The sequence below is a fragment of the Chelonia mydas genome, chromosome 8, assembly GCF_015237465.2.
Source record: "Chelonia mydas isolate rCheMyd1 chromosome 8, rCheMyd1.pri.v2, whole genome shotgun sequence".
In the NCBI taxonomy this organism is placed as follows: Eukaryota; Metazoa; Chordata; order Testudines; family Cheloniidae; genus Chelonia; species Chelonia mydas.
Window position 1 is genome coordinate 1,021,485 of NC_057854.1, and position 18,370 is coordinate 1,039,854.

At 46.2% G+C, this 18,370-nt stretch overlaps 1 protein-coding gene across 1 annotated transcript in view; it reads right to left on the reverse strand.

Moving 5' to 3' along the window:
* The window catches only part of NSD1 (nuclear receptor binding SET domain protein 1), a 140,554-nt gene that overhangs the window by 86,990 nt on the left and 35,194 nt on the right, over positions 1-18,370 (reverse strand). The window contains exons 3-5 of the mRNA XM_043520693.1: positions 16,905-17,040; positions 6,647-6,819; positions 1,610-4,181 (exon numbers count right to left, since the gene is read on the reverse strand). Coding sequence (XP_043376628.1) covers positions 1,610-4,181; positions 6,647-6,819; positions 16,905-17,040 — 2,881 coding nt within the window. The remainder of the gene's footprint in view (positions 1-1,609; positions 4,182-6,646; positions 6,820-16,904; positions 17,041-18,370) is intronic.

Here is an 18,370-nt window from a genome sequence, read left to right on the forward strand (position 1 = left end):
TTGAATTATGGACACCAGAACTGGACACAGTAGTAAAACAGTGGTCTTACCAGTTCCAAATACAAAAATAAAATAACCTCTCTACTCCAGTTGGAGACTCCCGTTTATGCATCCCAGGATCGCATTAGCCCTTTTGGCCACAGTGTCACACTGGGAGCTCGTGTTCAGCTATTTATCCACCATGACCCCCAAACCCTTGTCAATCATTGCTTCCCAGGAGAGAGTACCTCATATGTAAGAATGTTCTACGTTCTTTGTTCCTAGATACACGTTTCTAACCATATTAAAATGTCTATTGTTTGCCTGCACCCAGCTTACCCAGGGATCCAGAGCACTCTGTACCAGTGACCTGTCCTCTTCATTATTTTCCACTCCCCCAATGTGTGTGTCATCTGCAAACTTCACTGATGATGATTTTGTTTTCTTCCAGGTCATTCATACAAATGTTAAATAGCAAAGAGCCAAGAATTGATCCTTGCAGGATGCCGCTAGAGACGCACCCATTCAATGATAATTCCCCATTTACAATTACATTTTGAGACCTATCAGTTAGCCAGCTTTTAAGCCATTTAACGTGCACTATATGTTCGTTTCATATTTTTCCTTAATCAAAATGTCACGTGGTACCAAATCAAATGCCTTACAGCTTGCTCTTGGACCTGAAAGCCAAGCCGGGTTCCTTCTGGTTCATGCATCACCAACGGAAATATGAGTCTGCCAACAAAACTCTACCTCAGCTACACCTAAGCAACTCCACTGAATTTCCTCAGGTGTTGTAAAACTTTTCAGAACTATTGAATGATGGGAGCCCCTGAAGACCCCATGAGCTCCTGTACATTCCATCCCTCTGCAGATACCTCCCTCCTGCTTCCCAGACCACCTCACCTGAGCTGAAGCTTCCATCTACCCACTCTCTTCCAGATCTAATTCAGCCCGCGCCTCCCATGTGGTTCTCTCCTTCCTGCTCCTCACCTCATAGACAATATGAATGTCAACGCAGCAACATTCATTCCAAAATAGCCTGTGGGTGAGGAACTCCACAAGCTTCCTAATTAACCCCCTGTAATAGTTAATTAGTTCCCACCCTAAAAAACAGGTGGGGCATCAGCCCTTGTTGAGACCAACAGAACAAAGCAAATGTGGTCACTAGGCTCAACTGAGAGACAGAAAATGAGCCAGAAACAAATTGTTCAAAGAGCAGAACCTGGTTTTCCTCCAGACTTTTTGGAACCGACCTACACAGTGTAAGAGTAAGTTGTAACCTTTCAGGGAAAGCCTGGAGGTGAAAACTGGCTTATAAGAGACAGACACTCACTTCTCCCTTCACTATGGAGACGCTAATCTCTCTCCAAAATATACTTCAGCTTTTAGACCAATATGTCAAATAAATCATCATGAAATCAAACCACCCCTCTCTCCTCCGCACTTTATTGGGAGATATCTAAGAACACGACATCACACGCTGAGTGCAGTTAGGTGCCCTCAGTGTTCCACTTAGACCAGTCGATAACATGCTGTTTTATATTTTTAACTTAAAGGATTACAGAACGCACACACGCATGGCCACACATGCACACACACACTCTTAGGTGTAAATCGAACTCCTTACCTCGTGAAGAGAACTCAGACTGGGAAGCAAAACGGCCAAGCTCTGATTCTGAATGCATCCCGTCACTGTCTGGCTTATCACACACACGCAAACTTTTCACAACTAAGTCTAGGTGATTCTCCCAGTCCTGGTCTGTCAGGTCTCCCTCAAGCCCCGGGGAAAGGGCGGGAGGCCTGTGCTCCAGGCGCTCCTTTCCCTTTAGTGAAAAGTCACTAGAATTCAGGCCCCCAAAGGCGCCCCTGGAGCTCTCTTCTTCCCTAGATCTATGGACGTGCCGACTGGTTCTAGCACTGCTTTGGTTAAAACGCTGCCATCGCTTCTTGGGTGCTACATGGTTTACTACATCGTGAGACTCATCCCCCAGGGAGCTTTCGCTATTCAATTCCGAATCCAGCTCTAGGCCCTCACCATTTTCAGCAGAAGTGCAACTCTCAGTATTTTTATCAGGTTCAGGCCTCTTTCTGATACGATCTAAATTATCATCAGATGAACACGCAGAGTCTTCATCCGTGGAGTGTTCCATGAACTCAAGAGACTCTTTCCTTGCAGTTTCTTCTATTTCATTACCAACAAGACTAGTAACCAAGCCCTGCATATCCCTGCGCGGGAGGGATGCTTTCTCCGCTATATTACTGGAGACCTGATTTAGAGGCTTGCTCAGCCCTTCTAGTTTTAAATCTTTTCTGATTGATGTTGCATTATCTACTAGCTTGGATGACTGCTTAGATTGTGAACAGTTGTGTCTTGAGATGCACTTTGTGCCATTCGTACCAGAAAGAGCAGTATCCGTGGGCTCCCTTTTGTTAGTACTCCTCCCACTTATCTTGGCTGTAGCGCTGCACGAGAGAGAGGATTCACTGGCACCAGGTTTCTGACATGTTGCTTCCAGAACACAATCCCCATTTTTTTCTAATTTATAAGTGGATCCTTTTGCAGCCAAAGCCTTCAAGCCACTTGCAGAGTTACTTCCAGAGGAACTGCTCATGCCAGCATTTCGATACGGGACCATGTTCTGAGCTGACATCAGCTGCTGCTCTTTTGTCTTACTATCATGCATATCTTTCAACATCATTAGCAAGGTGCTGAATTTGTAGTCCGGCTCAATGGGCAAACGACTCTGCCCAGAGGCAGAAGAGAAGAGTAAGGGTGCTGTGGTCTTAGGTGCCCCATAGTCACTAGCTTCATCACCAAGAGACCTATAGGATAGCTCCTTCAGCTCTGAGAGGACATGCTTCACCACGGCAGTCTCTATTTCAGCAGAATCCCTGGCTCTCTCATGCACATTATTTAATGGTTCCTGACTATCAACTTTCCCACTTTTGGCAGGAGGACCAGTGAAACCTTTGGCGCCAGAAGAGCAGCAATTCATGCCACACTGCTCTTCTAGGAGAGGGGGTTCTGTCACAGCAGCACTCTCCTTGTGTTTGCTTCTTATACTTTTGAGCCGGGGCACTTTGATGTTTTTCAGGTGGAGATTCAGTTGATTTGCAATCCCAATGTGGGAGCTTTCCCGGCAAACACTCTGGCGTGTAGGGTCCTTATCTACAAGGGAAAGATGGTCATTTCTTATAGCTGAAGTACACTCTAGAGCAATAACAGGCATCTCAGTGTCTGAGGCTGCTCCTTGGAGCTCCCCATCCACAGATTCAGCATCACTTCTGCCACCTGGAGGTCTGTGATCTCTAGATGACCTTTTCCTGGCTCTTCTGCTGCTGTTTTGTGAGAGATACATGGAACATTTACTGTTTCCCCTCATCCCTGTAGAGAATTCCTTCTCTTCTTTATCTGCAGAGTCACTGATCTCCAGGGCGCTGCAAGCTGCTTCAGAACTTTGGTCCCCGGTATCTAGATCACTAGTTCCATCATCTGAGAAGGAAGTCAGCGAATCGGACTCAGTTTGCTTTTTCTCAATAGCAGCGTCAGCTGTAGAATAGTGTACCTGTAATTTGGAACTGCAAAGAATGCCTACGGGGCTTTTCTGTTTCTCTGTAGAGCTGCTGGAAAGCAAATCCACTTTCAGCGTGTCCCGTAGGGAGTCACCATGAGGGGCCTGATACTCCTGTTTCAAGGTTGTCTTTTCAAAACGTCTTTCTCCAAAAGAAGAGAGCAAGTAGTTTTCCACGGCACCATTGGATGCTGTTAGGCTGTTTGCTATCCGGCAAAGTTCGTGTGATGCATGTTTATCTGGCAGGTCCCCAGCAATCATGTTTCTAACTATGTTCTCTGGTGCCTTTCCTCCAATTTCTCTCCTAGATGCTTCCAGTCTGGTGCGGCTCTTTTTTACTCTAGTCCTTTTCCTGCTGTCAGAGCTCTTTTTCACTTGTGATTTAGTGCATGACCTTCCCTTCTCCCTGGCTGAGTGTTTGGAGTCAAATGCCAATGATTTAAAACAGCCATTCAGCTGCCTGTCCGGTTCCATTACAGGGCCATTAGTGCAGGATTCCAACAGCACATCCTCACTGTTCAGCTTGCTGGGATTCTGACTACACTTTTGATCCTCAGTCCCCTTGAGAAGGAATTCTTCCGCATGTCCAACACTGACTTCCCATTTCGCCATAAACCTCTGAGGAACCTGAATGTTTGAGAAAACACAAAGAGAGGTTACCATCAAATAAACATTTAGCGGAACCATAAAGTGAAACAACACATAAGAGATACAAGTGTATCTAGTGTATGCAAAATGCAGCAGCAGTCTCCAGGACAGGAGTCCAGCACCTCATGGCTAACATGGCTCCTGGACAGCACATCCATGGAGCACAAATGCATAGGACTCCAACTGAACCCAACCGAAATCGCTGCAGACCTGCTTGGATCACAATACTAGTAAATTAGTGTCCTGTGTGCTTTCCTAGTGCTATTGAAGCTTCTGTACTAGCAGCCCTATAGGGTTCTGTAATGTGTGTCATACCAACACTCTCACTGGAAGAAGGATGTCGGACATGATTCAGGCTTGAAAGAGGGAGGCGTGCAATTCCCCCCCAACCTGTCACTACTGACAAAAGGGGTCCCTGATGGTACTGGCCTTCCTCAGGGACTGAATGCACTGGCCTCCCAGCATGCACCTAATGCAGCAACCTGGACAGCAGCTATCAGGAAGGAGAATCCGACATTGGCCCCCTGCGTGGCAGGGCAGAGCACCAACCACTGGGCCATCAGAGGGGCCTCAGCATGCATCTCTCTAAAACATGCCATAAAGAAAGCCCTGGTTTGCTCTGTCCCAACCCTTCTTGCTTCCATTTATTTCACACTACATTTCAACTTGTTCTCCCTACAGCATCCCCCTTCTCTGCCACCCCACGTACAAACCCACCGCTTTCTCGGGGATTTACCTCACACAAACCCAAACACACTCTGCTGTTGCTTCTGCTTAGAAGGCTCCCAGGATCCATACTGAGTTTTGTACCCTTCACACAAAAAGAGGTGCCCAGGGCATTGGATAGGCTTTTTAAAGAAGCCTGGCTTTCCATCAGGGTTTGTTGCTCTTAGCGACGACAAACTGTAGGTTTTCGTTACTACTCCTGAACCAAAATGAATCCCAGCTCAGGGGAGCTGTTTGATTTCCCACCACTTTTCTTTTAAAGGGTGATCTACAGAATCTCAGCTGACTAAAGAATGCCAAATAACCCAATGTCACAAGGCAGCCAGATCCTTTGCAGCTCTGCGGGAGACCCTGGCGGGCGACCCCCTCGCGGATACAAACCCAGAATATCAAGTAAACAACGTGTCTGGTTTACATAGGTGCAGCTATGCCAGCACTACACCCCAGCAATTCAAAGAACTGGACTCAAGCCATAGACCTCCTGAGTCTTGGGTGCACAGAGCTAATAGACACTAGGCTGGGAACAAAGGCAGAGGACTGCAAACGCTGAATGAAGATGTGAGGAATATCCCCCAGACAAAAGGAACCAGGAGAAAGGAAGGCATGTGTATAAGAGTAGTGAATCCTCCGGTGCTTTTTACTACAATCACCCAATCACTTACACTGAGACAATCAGATCTGTCCCTTAACAAAGCAGCCACTACTGTCAGCAGTTAAACTATCAATATAAGATACAACTGCTTCCCTCTTGCAACCATCCAGTGGCCCTCTGTATTCCTTCACTTTAATAATGCTGAACTGGTGAATTTATGGCAGGAAGCTTGTATTATATTGCATTGTACAAAGGCATGTCTGCTCCAGGGCTGTACCTTTGAAATAGAGGCTGCTTCATGAGCAGACGATATGCCAGACTATGCAACTCCCTCCCGAAGTCTGATTGGTGAGGCACTTCCTAAGTGAAATCAGGAGGAACTCTAAGTGCTTATACAACTTATTACAGAAGCAGGGTTCAAAACACTATTATTGTTTTTTCCGTAGTGGTCTAATACAGAATGGAAGCATGATCTGTTCCTGAGTCAGCCAGGAGAGGTCACTGGAGAGCAAAGTAAGTTACTTCCAAATGCACACTTTTAATCATCGTAACTGATATTTCACATCCATAGAACCGTTTCAGAGCAGCAGCCGTGTTAGTCTGTATTCGCAAAAAGAACAGGAGGACTAGTGGCACCTTAGAGACTAACCAATTTATTTGAGCATAAGCTTTCGTGAGCTACAGCTACAGCTCACTTCATCCGATGAAGCTCACGAAAGCTCATGCTCAAATCAATTGGTTAGTCTCTAAGGTGCCACAAGTCCTCCTGTTCTTTCTCCATAGAACTGTACTGTTGAATAAAACGGATAGATAGTGAGTATGTCAAACTGTGACAGGGTGACAACTTCTCCACCTCTCCGAATGCTCTCGACAGTAACTTACAAACTATAGACCATGCCCTTAAATAGGAGCATGTCTGGAAACTCCTTGTGGCTTAAAAACTCTGATCATCACAGGAATTCTGCAAATCAGTTTACCAGCTGTGCCCTCACAATTATCACTGCACAAAAACATTTTTAGGGTGCGTTTCCAGACATACAAGAACAATTCGGCTGTGCAAACGCAAGCTACTTTTTAATCTCAGAAAAGAGTGAGCAAAGCAAGCTACCAAGAACAGAAGCTTTACCTTGTGCTTGTAGCCTTTTTCTTTTTGCTTCCCTCTTCTCCGAAGGACAGGTAGCTCTTCAAACTGATATCTGCCTTCAAAAAGTACAATAGCTTTTCCTGCAACCCAGGCTTTCTCAGAAGGATCTCCTAAGGCATCTACGTAGTACTCTCGATATGGTCTCCGATTGGAAACTATTTAAAGAAATTAAACAGGATTATTGTCTTGCTTAAAACAGCATACTAGTGTGGGAAAAGAAGCACAGAAAGTTTATTAGTAGATTCTCCACACATTCTCCTAATAACATCTTCCCAAAATCCTAAACAAATGCCAGCTAGGGGAACTCCTAGTCAGAGAGTTGGTGGGTATGCTTTTGTCTTAGTTTTCCTTGCTTTTAGTTGGTATTTTGCATCTTGGAGAGGAGTTTGCTGTTAAATAGTTGACAGACAGTTTGCTTCCTCACTGGAGCAAAGACTTGGAGTTTGGTGAAAACAACCCAACCATCTCCCTCTGTGACAGGAAATTAATATAAAGTGCAACAAACTTAATTTTAATCCTCTTAACGATCACACTGTCCAGTCCTCTAGATCAGCGGTTCTCAAACTTTAGCAACCCAAGGACCCCCATTTTGATTTAAAATTTTTCACGGACCCTCAAGCCCCCCGCTCAGCCGCAGGCCACACTAGGGTTGCCAACTTACTAATTGCACAAAACCAAACACCCTTGCCCCCGCTTTCCTAAAGGCCCCACTCCTTCTCTGAGGCCCCACCCCCACTCATTCCAGCCCCCCTCCTCCACCCTCACTCACTTTTCACTGGGATGGGGAAGGTGCAGGAGGGGGTGAGGGCTCCGGCTGGGGGTGCGGGCTCTGGGGTGGGGCTCGGGGTGCAGGAGGGGGCTCCAGGCTGGGGCCAAGGGCTTTGAAGGGCAGAAGCAGGCTCATGGCTGGCGCAGGGGGCTGAGATGCAGAAGAGGGTTCTGGTTACCGCTGGGGGCACAGGCTCTGGGGTGGGGCCTGGGATGAAGGGCTCGGGGTGCAGCTGGGGGGCTCCAGGCTGGGGTGAGGGGTTTGGAGTGTGGGAAGGGGCTCGGGGCTCCACACTACTCCCAGAAGTGGCAGCCATGTCCAGCTCCATGGTGCATGGAGCAGCCAGGGAGGCTCCGCACGCTGCCCTCGCGCCCACAGGTGCCACCCCCGCAGCTCCCATTGGCCACAGTTCCCCAACGTGCAGGAGGCGCTGGGAGGGAGCGGGAGGAGTTGTTCAGCATGGTCTGCGGACCCCAGTTTGAGAAACGCTGCTCTAGATGGTTGTGAAAACTGCAGGTAGGTGGAATGGAGATACACAGAAACTAGATACTTTGGATTCATTCACATATTTCCTCCATCTCCCGAACCCCCAGAGAGAAGAGCCCTGCTGTCTCTGTGCTGGAATCTGGGAGAGGAAACCCCCAAACATCATCCAAGGCCTTAATTTCCAGCTTGTTCAGCAGATCATTGCCTGATACTGAACATCTATCCTGGACTCAGAATGGTGGCGACGACAGGCGTCGGAATCTAAGGAGCAGAATATAAAGGTGTTCCAGCTAGTCCTTACTCTGAGCGTGCATGCAATCTCTGAGATGCTGCGCAGTTATACTGGATACCTGCATGCGCAGGGGGCATTGGGAGCCCAAGGCAAAGGCAGGACTCCACTACAAGCACGGATCTGGAAGCGCGTGACTGCTTAAAAGGTGTTTTCTTGATAAGGGCATTCAGTGAGCTCAGCAGGGTGAAGGGATGAGAGGAACTGTAACGCTGGGCTACATGGCATGCTGCAAGGGAATCCTGTGTGCTTGTGAAAGGTGCTGGACTGAGGGCAACAGAACAAACATTACAGGCCTCTTCCCCACACCGTCCCACCAGCACATCCCCACCCTGTTCCGCAGGGACCACCACTGACGGGGACAGGGCAGTTCAGTCTCCGTGGGCAATTCAGTCCTTGGCTTCTCTGCTGAGACTGCCAACAGTAGTGCCACTCCCAGCGGTGTTCTAGGGATATGGGCATCAAGGATTAGACGGAGATCACCCACTCACTTACCAGACAGGACACAGGACAGCACTCGGAACATGGTACAGCATCAAGACTTTTGGCTAATGCTGACCTGACCTAGTGTCAGGCCAAAGAGAGGCAAAAGATTGCACATATCCTATTCCCAATCCCTGAACCAGCCAGTCTCACTGAGGAGAGGAAAACTGCTTTAAACAAATCACTATGTCACAGATGAGACAAGCCCTCTGGGTAAGTGATGGGTTTGAACCAACCTGCCTGGCTTTGAACAACCCAGTGTTTGTTTCCATAACAAGTGCAGGGAGTAACAGCCAGGTGGGAGAACTTGTACGTTTCAGAAGTAGGTGGACAATGCTGGAAATTCCATTTGCCCAATAGCATCAAAGACCTAAGGTTTAATTGGTGCCTAAAGTCGTTTAATTAGGGAAGGAGACAGAGCACAATGGGGCGGGGGGGGGGGGGGGGGGGAAACCAGGGAAAGAAAGATTTCTTCCACACCTGTTCTGATCTGAGCAGGAGCAGAATGTGCGGGGAGGGCTGTGGTCCGAGATTATCTAGGACAAGCACATCAGTTGGACCGTGTTAACCAGCATATTACCTCCATTCCAAATTCGCATTTTAGAAGTAATTGCACACAGCTGTAAGCTGACTGGGAAACAACCATTCCCACTAGATGCAGCCAATAATGGAAAACGCCCATTACACGCTCTCAGGAGGTGTCACAGTAGCCAGAGTACGACATTTAAAAAAGAACGTAACGGTCACACCGGGTCAGCCCAATGGTCCACCCAGCCCAGTGTCCTGTCTGCCAACAGCAGCCAGTGCCAGACACCCAGAGGGAATGAACAGAACAGGCAATCACAGAGTGATCCATCCCCGCCATCCACTCCCAGCATCAGGCAGAGTCTTAGGGATACCCTGACCATCCTGGCTAATAGCGATTGATAAATCTATCCTGCAGGAACTTATCAAAGTCTTTTTTGAGCCCATTTATGCTTTTGGCCTCCACAATATCCCCTGGCCATGAGTTCTTCACACAACGCACAGTCAGCCTGTGGTAGTATTTCCTTCCGTTTCCCTCAAACCTGTTACCTATTCACTTCATTGGGTGACCCCAGGGTCTTGTGTTATCGGAAGGGGCAAATGACACTTTCTCTACGTCATTCATGATTTATAGACCGCTCTCATCTCCCCCCGAGTCGTCTCTTTTCCAAGTTGAACAGGCCCAGTCTCTTTAATCTCTCCTCACGTGGAAGCTGTTCCATCCCCCTCATCATTTTTGTTGCCCTTCTCTATATTATTTCCAATTCTACAATATATTTTTGAGATGGGGCAAAGAGAACTCGTACAGTATTCAAGGTGTGGGTGTACCATGGATTTACGAAGTGGCATTATTATATTTACTGTCTTCTTATCTCTTTCCTAATGGTTCCTAACATTCTCTAGCTGTTTTGACTGCTGCTGCACTTTGAATGGGTGTTTTCAGAGAACTATCCACAAGGACTTCAAGATCTCTTTCTTCAACCCATGTATAGTTGGGATGCATTCCAATGTGCATTACTTTCATAGAATCATAGGACTGGAAGGGACCTCAAGAGGTCATCAAGTCCAGTCCCGTGCACTCATGGCAGGATTTTTGTATTTATCAACACTGAATTTCATCTGCCATTTCATTGCCCAATCACCCAGTTTTGTGAGATCCCTTTGTAACACTTCCCAGTCAGCTTTGGACTTAACTATCTTCAGTAACTTTGTATCATCTGCAAACTCTGCCATGTCACTGTTTACCCCATGTTTCAGATGATTTATTAATATGCTGAACAGTACAGATCCCTGGGGAACCTATACTGTTCAACATATTCAAAAATTTATGGATAATAGGTTCCACAATGGCTATGAGCCAGGATAATAAGGGATGAAACCCCATGTTCCAGGTGTCCCCATTCTGAAAACTGACCATTTATTTCTACCCTTTGTTTCCTGTCTTTTAACCAGTTACTGATCCACGAGAGGACCTTCCCTCTTATCCCATGACTGATTATTTTGATAGGAGTCTTTTGTGAGGGACCTTGTCAAAGGCTTTCTGAAAGTCCAAGTACACTATATCCACTGGATCCCCCTTGTCAACGTGTCTGTTGACCCCCTCAAAGAATTCCAATAGATTGGTGAGGCAGGATTTCCCTTTACAAAAGGCCTGTTGACTCTTTCCCAACATACTGTGTTCATCTGTGTGTTACTAAAGTTAGGCTTACTGGCCTGCAATTGACAGGATTGCCTCTGTAGCCTTTTTAAAATATTGGTGTCATGTTATATCCTCCAGTGACCCAATAGAGATGCTGATTTAAATGATAGGTTACATACCACAGTTAGTAGTTCTGCAATTTCGTATTTGAATTTCTTCAGAATACTTGAGTGACACCACGTGGTCCTGGGGACTTATTACTGTCTAATTTATCAATTTGTTCCAAACCCTCCTCTATTGATTCCTCAGTCTGGGACAGCTCCTTAGATCTGTCACGTAAAAAGAATGGCTCAGCTGTGGGAATCTCCCCCACATTCTTTGCTGCAAAGACAGAGCCAAAGAATTCATTTAGCTTCTCCGCAATGGCCTTGGGTCTTCACAGAGAGCCCCTTCGGCGCTTTGTCCGGTGGCCCCACTGACGTTTTTCGGTTTCTGAAGGACTTAAATAAATTTAGCTGTTAGTTTTTGAGTCTTTTGCTCATTGCTCTTCAAATTCGGTTTTGGCCTGGCCAATTATATTTTTACATTGACTCGCCAGAGTTCATGCTGCTTTCCGTTTTCCTCAGCAGGGCCTGGCTTCCCATTTTAAAACGGCGCCTTTTTGCCTCTAACCACCTCTTTCATTCTGGTTTGCCATGGTGGCATTTTTTTGGTCCGCTTACTTTTTTTTTTTTAACTTGGAATATATATGTAGTTTGAGCCTCCGTTATGGTTTTATAAAATGTTTCCATGCAGCTTGCAGGCATTTCACTCTTGTGACTGTTCCTTTTCGTTTCCATTTAACTACCTTCCTCCTTTTTCTGTAGCTCCCCTTCTTAAAGCTAAATGTTACTGCGGCGGGCTTCTTTGGAATCCCCCTCCCCCCCCCGCACAAGGATGTTGAATTGAATCACATTATGACCACTATTACCATATCCTGTGATCCACTTAGAACTAAATCAAAAACTGCCTCCCTCCTTGTGGGATCCAGGACTACCAGCTCCAAGACACAGTCATTAATAGTGTCTAGAAATGTTATCTCCGCATCCCGTGCTGAGGTGACATGTACCCAGCCAATATGGAGATAGCTGAACTCCCCTATTATTATTATTATTATTGAGTTTTCTATTTTTATAGCCATTCTAATCTCCCTTGGCATTTCACAAGCATCACCACCATCTTGGTCAGGTGATCAGTAGTATATCCATACTGCTATACTCCTATTATTCAAGCATGGAATTTCTATCCAGAGAGATTCTATGGGACAGTTTGATTCATTTAAGATTTGTTCTATATTTGACTCCACGCTTTCTTTCACAAACAGTGCCACTACCCCACCAGCGCGATCTACTCTGTCATTCCTATATAGTTCGTACCTTAGTATTACCTTGTCCCACTGATTATCATCATTCCACCAAGTTTCTGTGATGCCGACTATGTCAATGTCCTCATTTAATACCAAGCACTCGAGTTCCCCCATCTTACTATATAGACTTTTAGCAGTCGTATACAAGCACTTCTAAAATTGATTAGTATTTAGTTGTCTGCTTCATGTGAGGTAACTGAATGGGACTCTTTCATTTGACTGTTTCTCTTCATTTCCTACCTGCAATTTATCCACTTCTATCCTCTCCCCTTTACTAGGGCAGAGAATCCCAGTGAAAGAATGCTCCCCTAAGGGATGTCTCTGTCCGAACCATGTGCTCCTCCGTATCTGTCGACTTCTCCCAGCCATTAGTTTCAAAGCTCCTTTACCACCTTTTAAATTGTATATGCCAGCAATTTGCGTCCATTTTGGTTCAGGTGGAGCCCATTTCTCCTGGATAGGCTCCTCCTTTCCCAAAGGGTTCTCCAGTTCCTAATAACCCTAAACCCCTCCTCTTACCTAGCAGTCTCTCTTCTAGCTTTCCCTATGTCATTGGTACCTACATGTACCATGACCACCGGCTCCTCCCCAGCACTGCACACGAGTCTGTCTAGATGTTTCGAGAGATTTGCAACCTTCACACCTGGCAAGCAATTCACCATGTGGTTCTCCCAGTTATCACAAACCCAACTAGCTATATTTCTAATGATCAAATCCCCCATTACTGTTACCTGTCTCTTCCTAATAACAGGGACTCCCTCCCCTAGAGGGGTATCGTCAGTGTGAGACAATACCATGACATCACCTGAAGGAGGGTCCCAACTATGAGACTGTTTTCTTTTGTTCCAGTTGGATGTTCTTCCTGAAACTTTCATCCTCCTCAACAGCACAGAAGCGGTCAGCCTGGGGATACAACCACACTGCAGTGTCCCAGAAAGTGTCCCATCTGTGTTCCTCTCTGTCTCCCTTAGTTCCTCCCCGTCTCCCTTAGTTCCGCCCCTTCAGCCACTCTGGTCTCAAGAGCCTGTACTCAGTCCCTCAGGGCCCTGAGCTGCTTAAATTGTTGCATATTTAAACTGTATATTCAGATATTATCTAACACTAGGGTGAAGGGATTTAGGGGAGGGAAAGGCAAGCAGAGGGACAGAAAATGAGAATGTGGTGAAGCTGCTGAACCTGGGGGGGAATATAACATGCTGTCTATGGAATTATGTATCACAGAACCATAGGACTGGAAGGGACATCGAGAGGACATCTAGTCTAGTCCCCTGCACTCATGGCAGGACTAAGAATTATCTAGACCATCCCTGATAGGAGTTTGTCCAACCTGCTCTCAAACATCCCCAGTGATGGAGATTCCACCACCTCCCTGGGTAATTTATTCCAGTGCTTAACCACCCTGACAGAAAGTTTTCCTAATCTCCAGCCTAAACCTCCCTTGCTGCAATTTAAGACCATTGCTGCTTGTCCTCTCCTCAGAGGTTAAGAAGAACAATTTACCTCCCTCCTCTTGTAACAAATTTATGTACTTGAAAACTGTTATCACGTCCCCTCTCAGTCTTCTCTTCTCAAGACTAAACAAACCTAATTTTTTCAATCTTTCCTCGCAGATCATGTTTTCTAGACCTTTAATCATTTTTGTTGCTCTTCTCTGGACTCCAGTTTGTCCACATCTTTCCTGAAATGTGGCATCCAGAACTGGACATAATATTCCAGATGAGACCCAATCAGTGCGGAGTAGAGTGGAAGAATTACTTCTCATGTTTTGCGTACAACACTCCTGCTAATACATCCTAGAATTATGTTTGCTTTTTTTGCAACAGTGTTATACTTTTCATACATATTTAGGTTGTGATCCACTATGACCCCCAGATCCCACTCTGCAGTACTCCTTCCTACACAGTAATTACCCATTTTGTATGTGTGTAACTGACTGTTCCTTCCTAAATGGAATACTTTGCATTTGTCCTTATTGAATTTCATCCTATTTACTTCAGACCATTTCTCTAGTTTGTCCAGATCATTTTGAATTTTAATCCTGTCCTCCAAAGCACTTGCAACCCCTCCCAGCTTGGTATCATTCACAAATTTTATAAGTGTACTCTCTATCCCATTACCTAACACGCTGATGAAGATATTGAACAGAACCAGCCTCAGAACTGATCCCTGCAGGACACCACTCAACATGCCCTTCCAGCTTGACTGTGAACAACTTATAACTACTCTCTGGGAATGTTTTTCCAACCGGTTTTTTGCACCCACCATCTAGGTAGTATTTCCCTAGTTTATGAGAAGGTCATGCAAGACAGTACCAAAAGCCTTACTAAAGTCAAGATATACCACGTCTACCGCTTCCCCCCATCCACAAGACCTGTTACCCTGTCAAAGAAAGCAATTAGGTTGGTTTGGCACGATTTGTTCTTGACAAATCCATGTTGACTGTTACTTATCACCTTAGTATCTTCTAGGTATTTGCAAATTGATTGCTTGATTATTTGTTCCATTATCTTTCTGGGTAATGAAGTTAAGCTGACTAGTCTGTAATTCCCCCAGGTTGACCTTATTTCCCTTTTTATAGATTGACTCTATATTTGCCCTTTTCAAGTCCTCTGGAATCTCTCCTGTCTTCCATGACTTTTTGAAGATAACTGCTAATGGCTCAGATATCTCCTCAGTAAACTCCTTGAGTATTCTAGGATGTGTTTCATCGGCCCTGGTGACTGAAAGACATCTAAGTTCTCTTAAAGTGTTAGTTCCCTATTTTGGCCTCTACTCCTACATGAATCACTATGTTAGACGACCAATCGCAACTAAACTTTTTGGTGAAAATCAAAACAAAAAAAGATCATTTAGCACTTCTGACATTTCCACATTTTCTGTTACTGACAATAACAGAAAATGTGGAAATGTCAGATGGACGGACGAACAATAACAGTTCTCAAAGAGAACTCATTAAGTAAGGGGCCTACTCTGACCTTGGTCTTCCTCTTGCTTCTAATGTATTTCTAGAATGTTTTCTTGTTACCCTTTATGTCTCTAGCTAGTCTGATCTCATTTTGTGCCTCGGCCTTTCTAATATGTCCCTACATACTTCTGTTATTTGTTTACATGCATCCTTTGTCATTTGACCTAGTTTCCCTTTTTGTAGGGCTTCTTTTGAGTTTCAGCTGGAGATTTTAACAGTCTGAGCTGAGAGTCACTAACACTGCATGCTCTCAGAGTCCAGCCTTCCAGACTGGTGAGGGCCACAAAAGTTGCAAAAACGCCACATCACTAAACAGCAGACTGTCCTGCATACAGAGCACTACCCCAGACAGACTGACATTTCAAAGGTATTCAGTTACCAAGGGAATGTGGAGAGAGAGAGAGGCTGGAGGGAAAACAAGGAGAAAGAAATACCCAGAAATATACAGGTCCCCCCATTCATGATATGCTGGAATAAAATAGTCCCCTGCTGTAGCTAACTTTACATGGCCAGCAGTTTAAATACATCTGAGTGAAGTGCAAGGTCAGTTTCCAAATCAAAGAGTCTCTTCTCCTCTGTTTACCTGACCTCTCTGCTACCTCTGTCACCACTGACCACTCACGTTGATACCACCACCACCCCCCACCCCGTCTTGGGCTCACAGGACTCTGTCCTTTCCTGGCCCTCTCCTCTTTCTGACCGTTACCCAAGGAGAATCCTCTTTCTCTTTCCTCCCCCTGGTGCATGTGCCTCAGGGATCTGTCCTTGGTCCCCTTTATTCTCCTCCTCCTTCTCACTCACCCCTTCTCTGCTCCCCTGGTGCATTACCCCTGGGGCCAATGGCCCTCAGATCTACCACTCAATCTCCAGCTCTCCCGAGGCCTCTCCAATAAGAGACATCTGTGGGGAGTTCACCTCCTTATATGAAACGAGGCAAAAACTAAACTTCTCATCTTCCTCCCAAGCCTTTGTACCAGGAAAACTGTGATCTACTGGTCTGTAGGCCTCTCCCTTGCATCCAGCAGCTAAAACGATCTCCCTTTCCCACTGCTCTGTTCCTCTTCCCACTACCAGCCTCCTTAAGTCCATTCACTGCCTCCCCGTTTCTTTCCATGTACAGTTCAAATTCCTCACCCTCACTTGTCAGGCTCTGTACAGCTGTGCCTGGCCCCATCCCACTCCCTACTCCTGCAGTTTTCCCTGGCACTCTGCCCAACCCTCTCATCTCGCTCCACCCTCTCTCCTCCCACCCTTGTCCCTTCTTTCCCTTTTCATGCTGCTCCCTATGCCTGCAATGCCATCCCTCTTGGTCTGCGCCAGGCACCACTGCTCTGCTCCTCAGAACATGCATCTCTTGCTTAGCACAAGAATGGAGCTCAGTGGTACAATCTACTCCCCAATTTAAAATGCCGGAACCTACAAGATCCAACTGCTATCTGACCCCCATCATTCTCATTTGTCTTAACGTTCATCTCCCCATCCCTATACTTCCTTTGCTAACCTCATATCAGTATTTTGTCTAATCTATACTGTAGGTTCCCATGGCAGGGACCATCATTTTTGACCTCTCTGCACTGCCGTGAGGTTAAAGGGCTGCCCAAATGCTTATTAGTAACAAAGAACTGCAGCAACTGTGCCACTAGGTGTCCTTAACTGTGTCGTTCAAGTGGGTACAGTACCTTTCATTTTTGAGTGACAGTCGAGCACTGGATCATGACAGATTGTGCAGGGCCACCACGGTCGTCTGTTGAACTTAGCCCAGACTAGATCTCCAACGTCATACTTCACTGGAGCAGGTTTCTTCTTGGCTCGATTCTTTGGACAGAAATCAGAACATGAGGAATCAAGTGAGTGACAGACACCTTTGAAGAAAGTCTCACATCTCACTGGAACGTCATCGGACAATCACCAGTGGTGATTTCTATTTTTAAAAAAAGTTAATATTTCTTGTTCGGACATCTTTCACAGGACACCAACAATTTCCTCCCACCCACTCCTTCCCAATCCACTGTAGCCAGACATCACACCATTCAGCAGTAAAAGCTTTCAGCTCATAGCCAACACCAATTACTATCCAGTTCAGTCAGATGTCCTAGTTCACAGACAAGGAAGCAGAATATCTTGAGGCAGTTCTGTCTGGAAGGTGGCGATCAGAACAACAGATGCACAATATCTGCCACTGAGTAAAGGAAAAGTGCTGGGCACATACAAGCTAATACTACTCTGCTTCTCAGACAAATGCAGGAAACGGAGTTTGCTGATAAAACACTTTATACTACACTGAATGCATGTATGGTCATGATATCTTTGCCATTTCTCTGGCAGTTTGGTTTATGCATGCAGAACCACTGCTGCTCCCCCTCCCAAAATCCACAGGAGTGAGAGAGCAGGCAAGCCTGCATTGTCAGTCTGTCGCCTTTATGAAAGGAACCAAACTATAAAATCCGAGTGTGACTGGTCGAGACACGGCTCACTGGAGGGGCATCAAGACAGGCGCCACACCTGCCTCCAGAAGCCACACCTGAATTGCTGTTACTGGTTAGGAAATTGAATGCCCAAATCCACATGGTATCACAAGTCTACACATGGGCAGGTGGGCGAGCTATTTCAGGGGAGTCAGGGGCCAGCTCCACTAAGGAGAATGAGCCAACCCAGATCCAGCTGTGAGTTAATTACCAATGTGGCTAGGCAGCAGTTAAGTAATTAAGGAACACACAGGCCTTATAAAGGTTATAAGAGCTGAGGCAGGTCTTGAAGAAAGGGGCTTCTCAGGGGAGCTGGTTAGAGAACGCACCAGAAAAGGGGACCTAGGAAAGGGGCTCCTGGAGGGAGCAGGTTCCAAAAGTGCTACAAGGGGCAAAGCCCTAGGGAGGCCTGGTCCCAGCAAAAGGACCTTACCAGGCAGCAGCAAGATGTCCAGATTGCTGGGGAACTACACACAGCTCCAGAGAAGAGCTGCAGCAGTTTGACCTCTGCGGGGCCCTCAGTCCAGAGAAAGAACCCTTCCCTAGGTGATGGCAGGAGCCTGACTCCAGAAGAGGGTCCCGGGTCAAGAAGACCTTACTGGTGAACAGCCTGGATGAAGGAGATGGAGGGACTCAGGTGGGGAAAACAGACTAATATTAATTCGCCCCCGGCCCCAGTT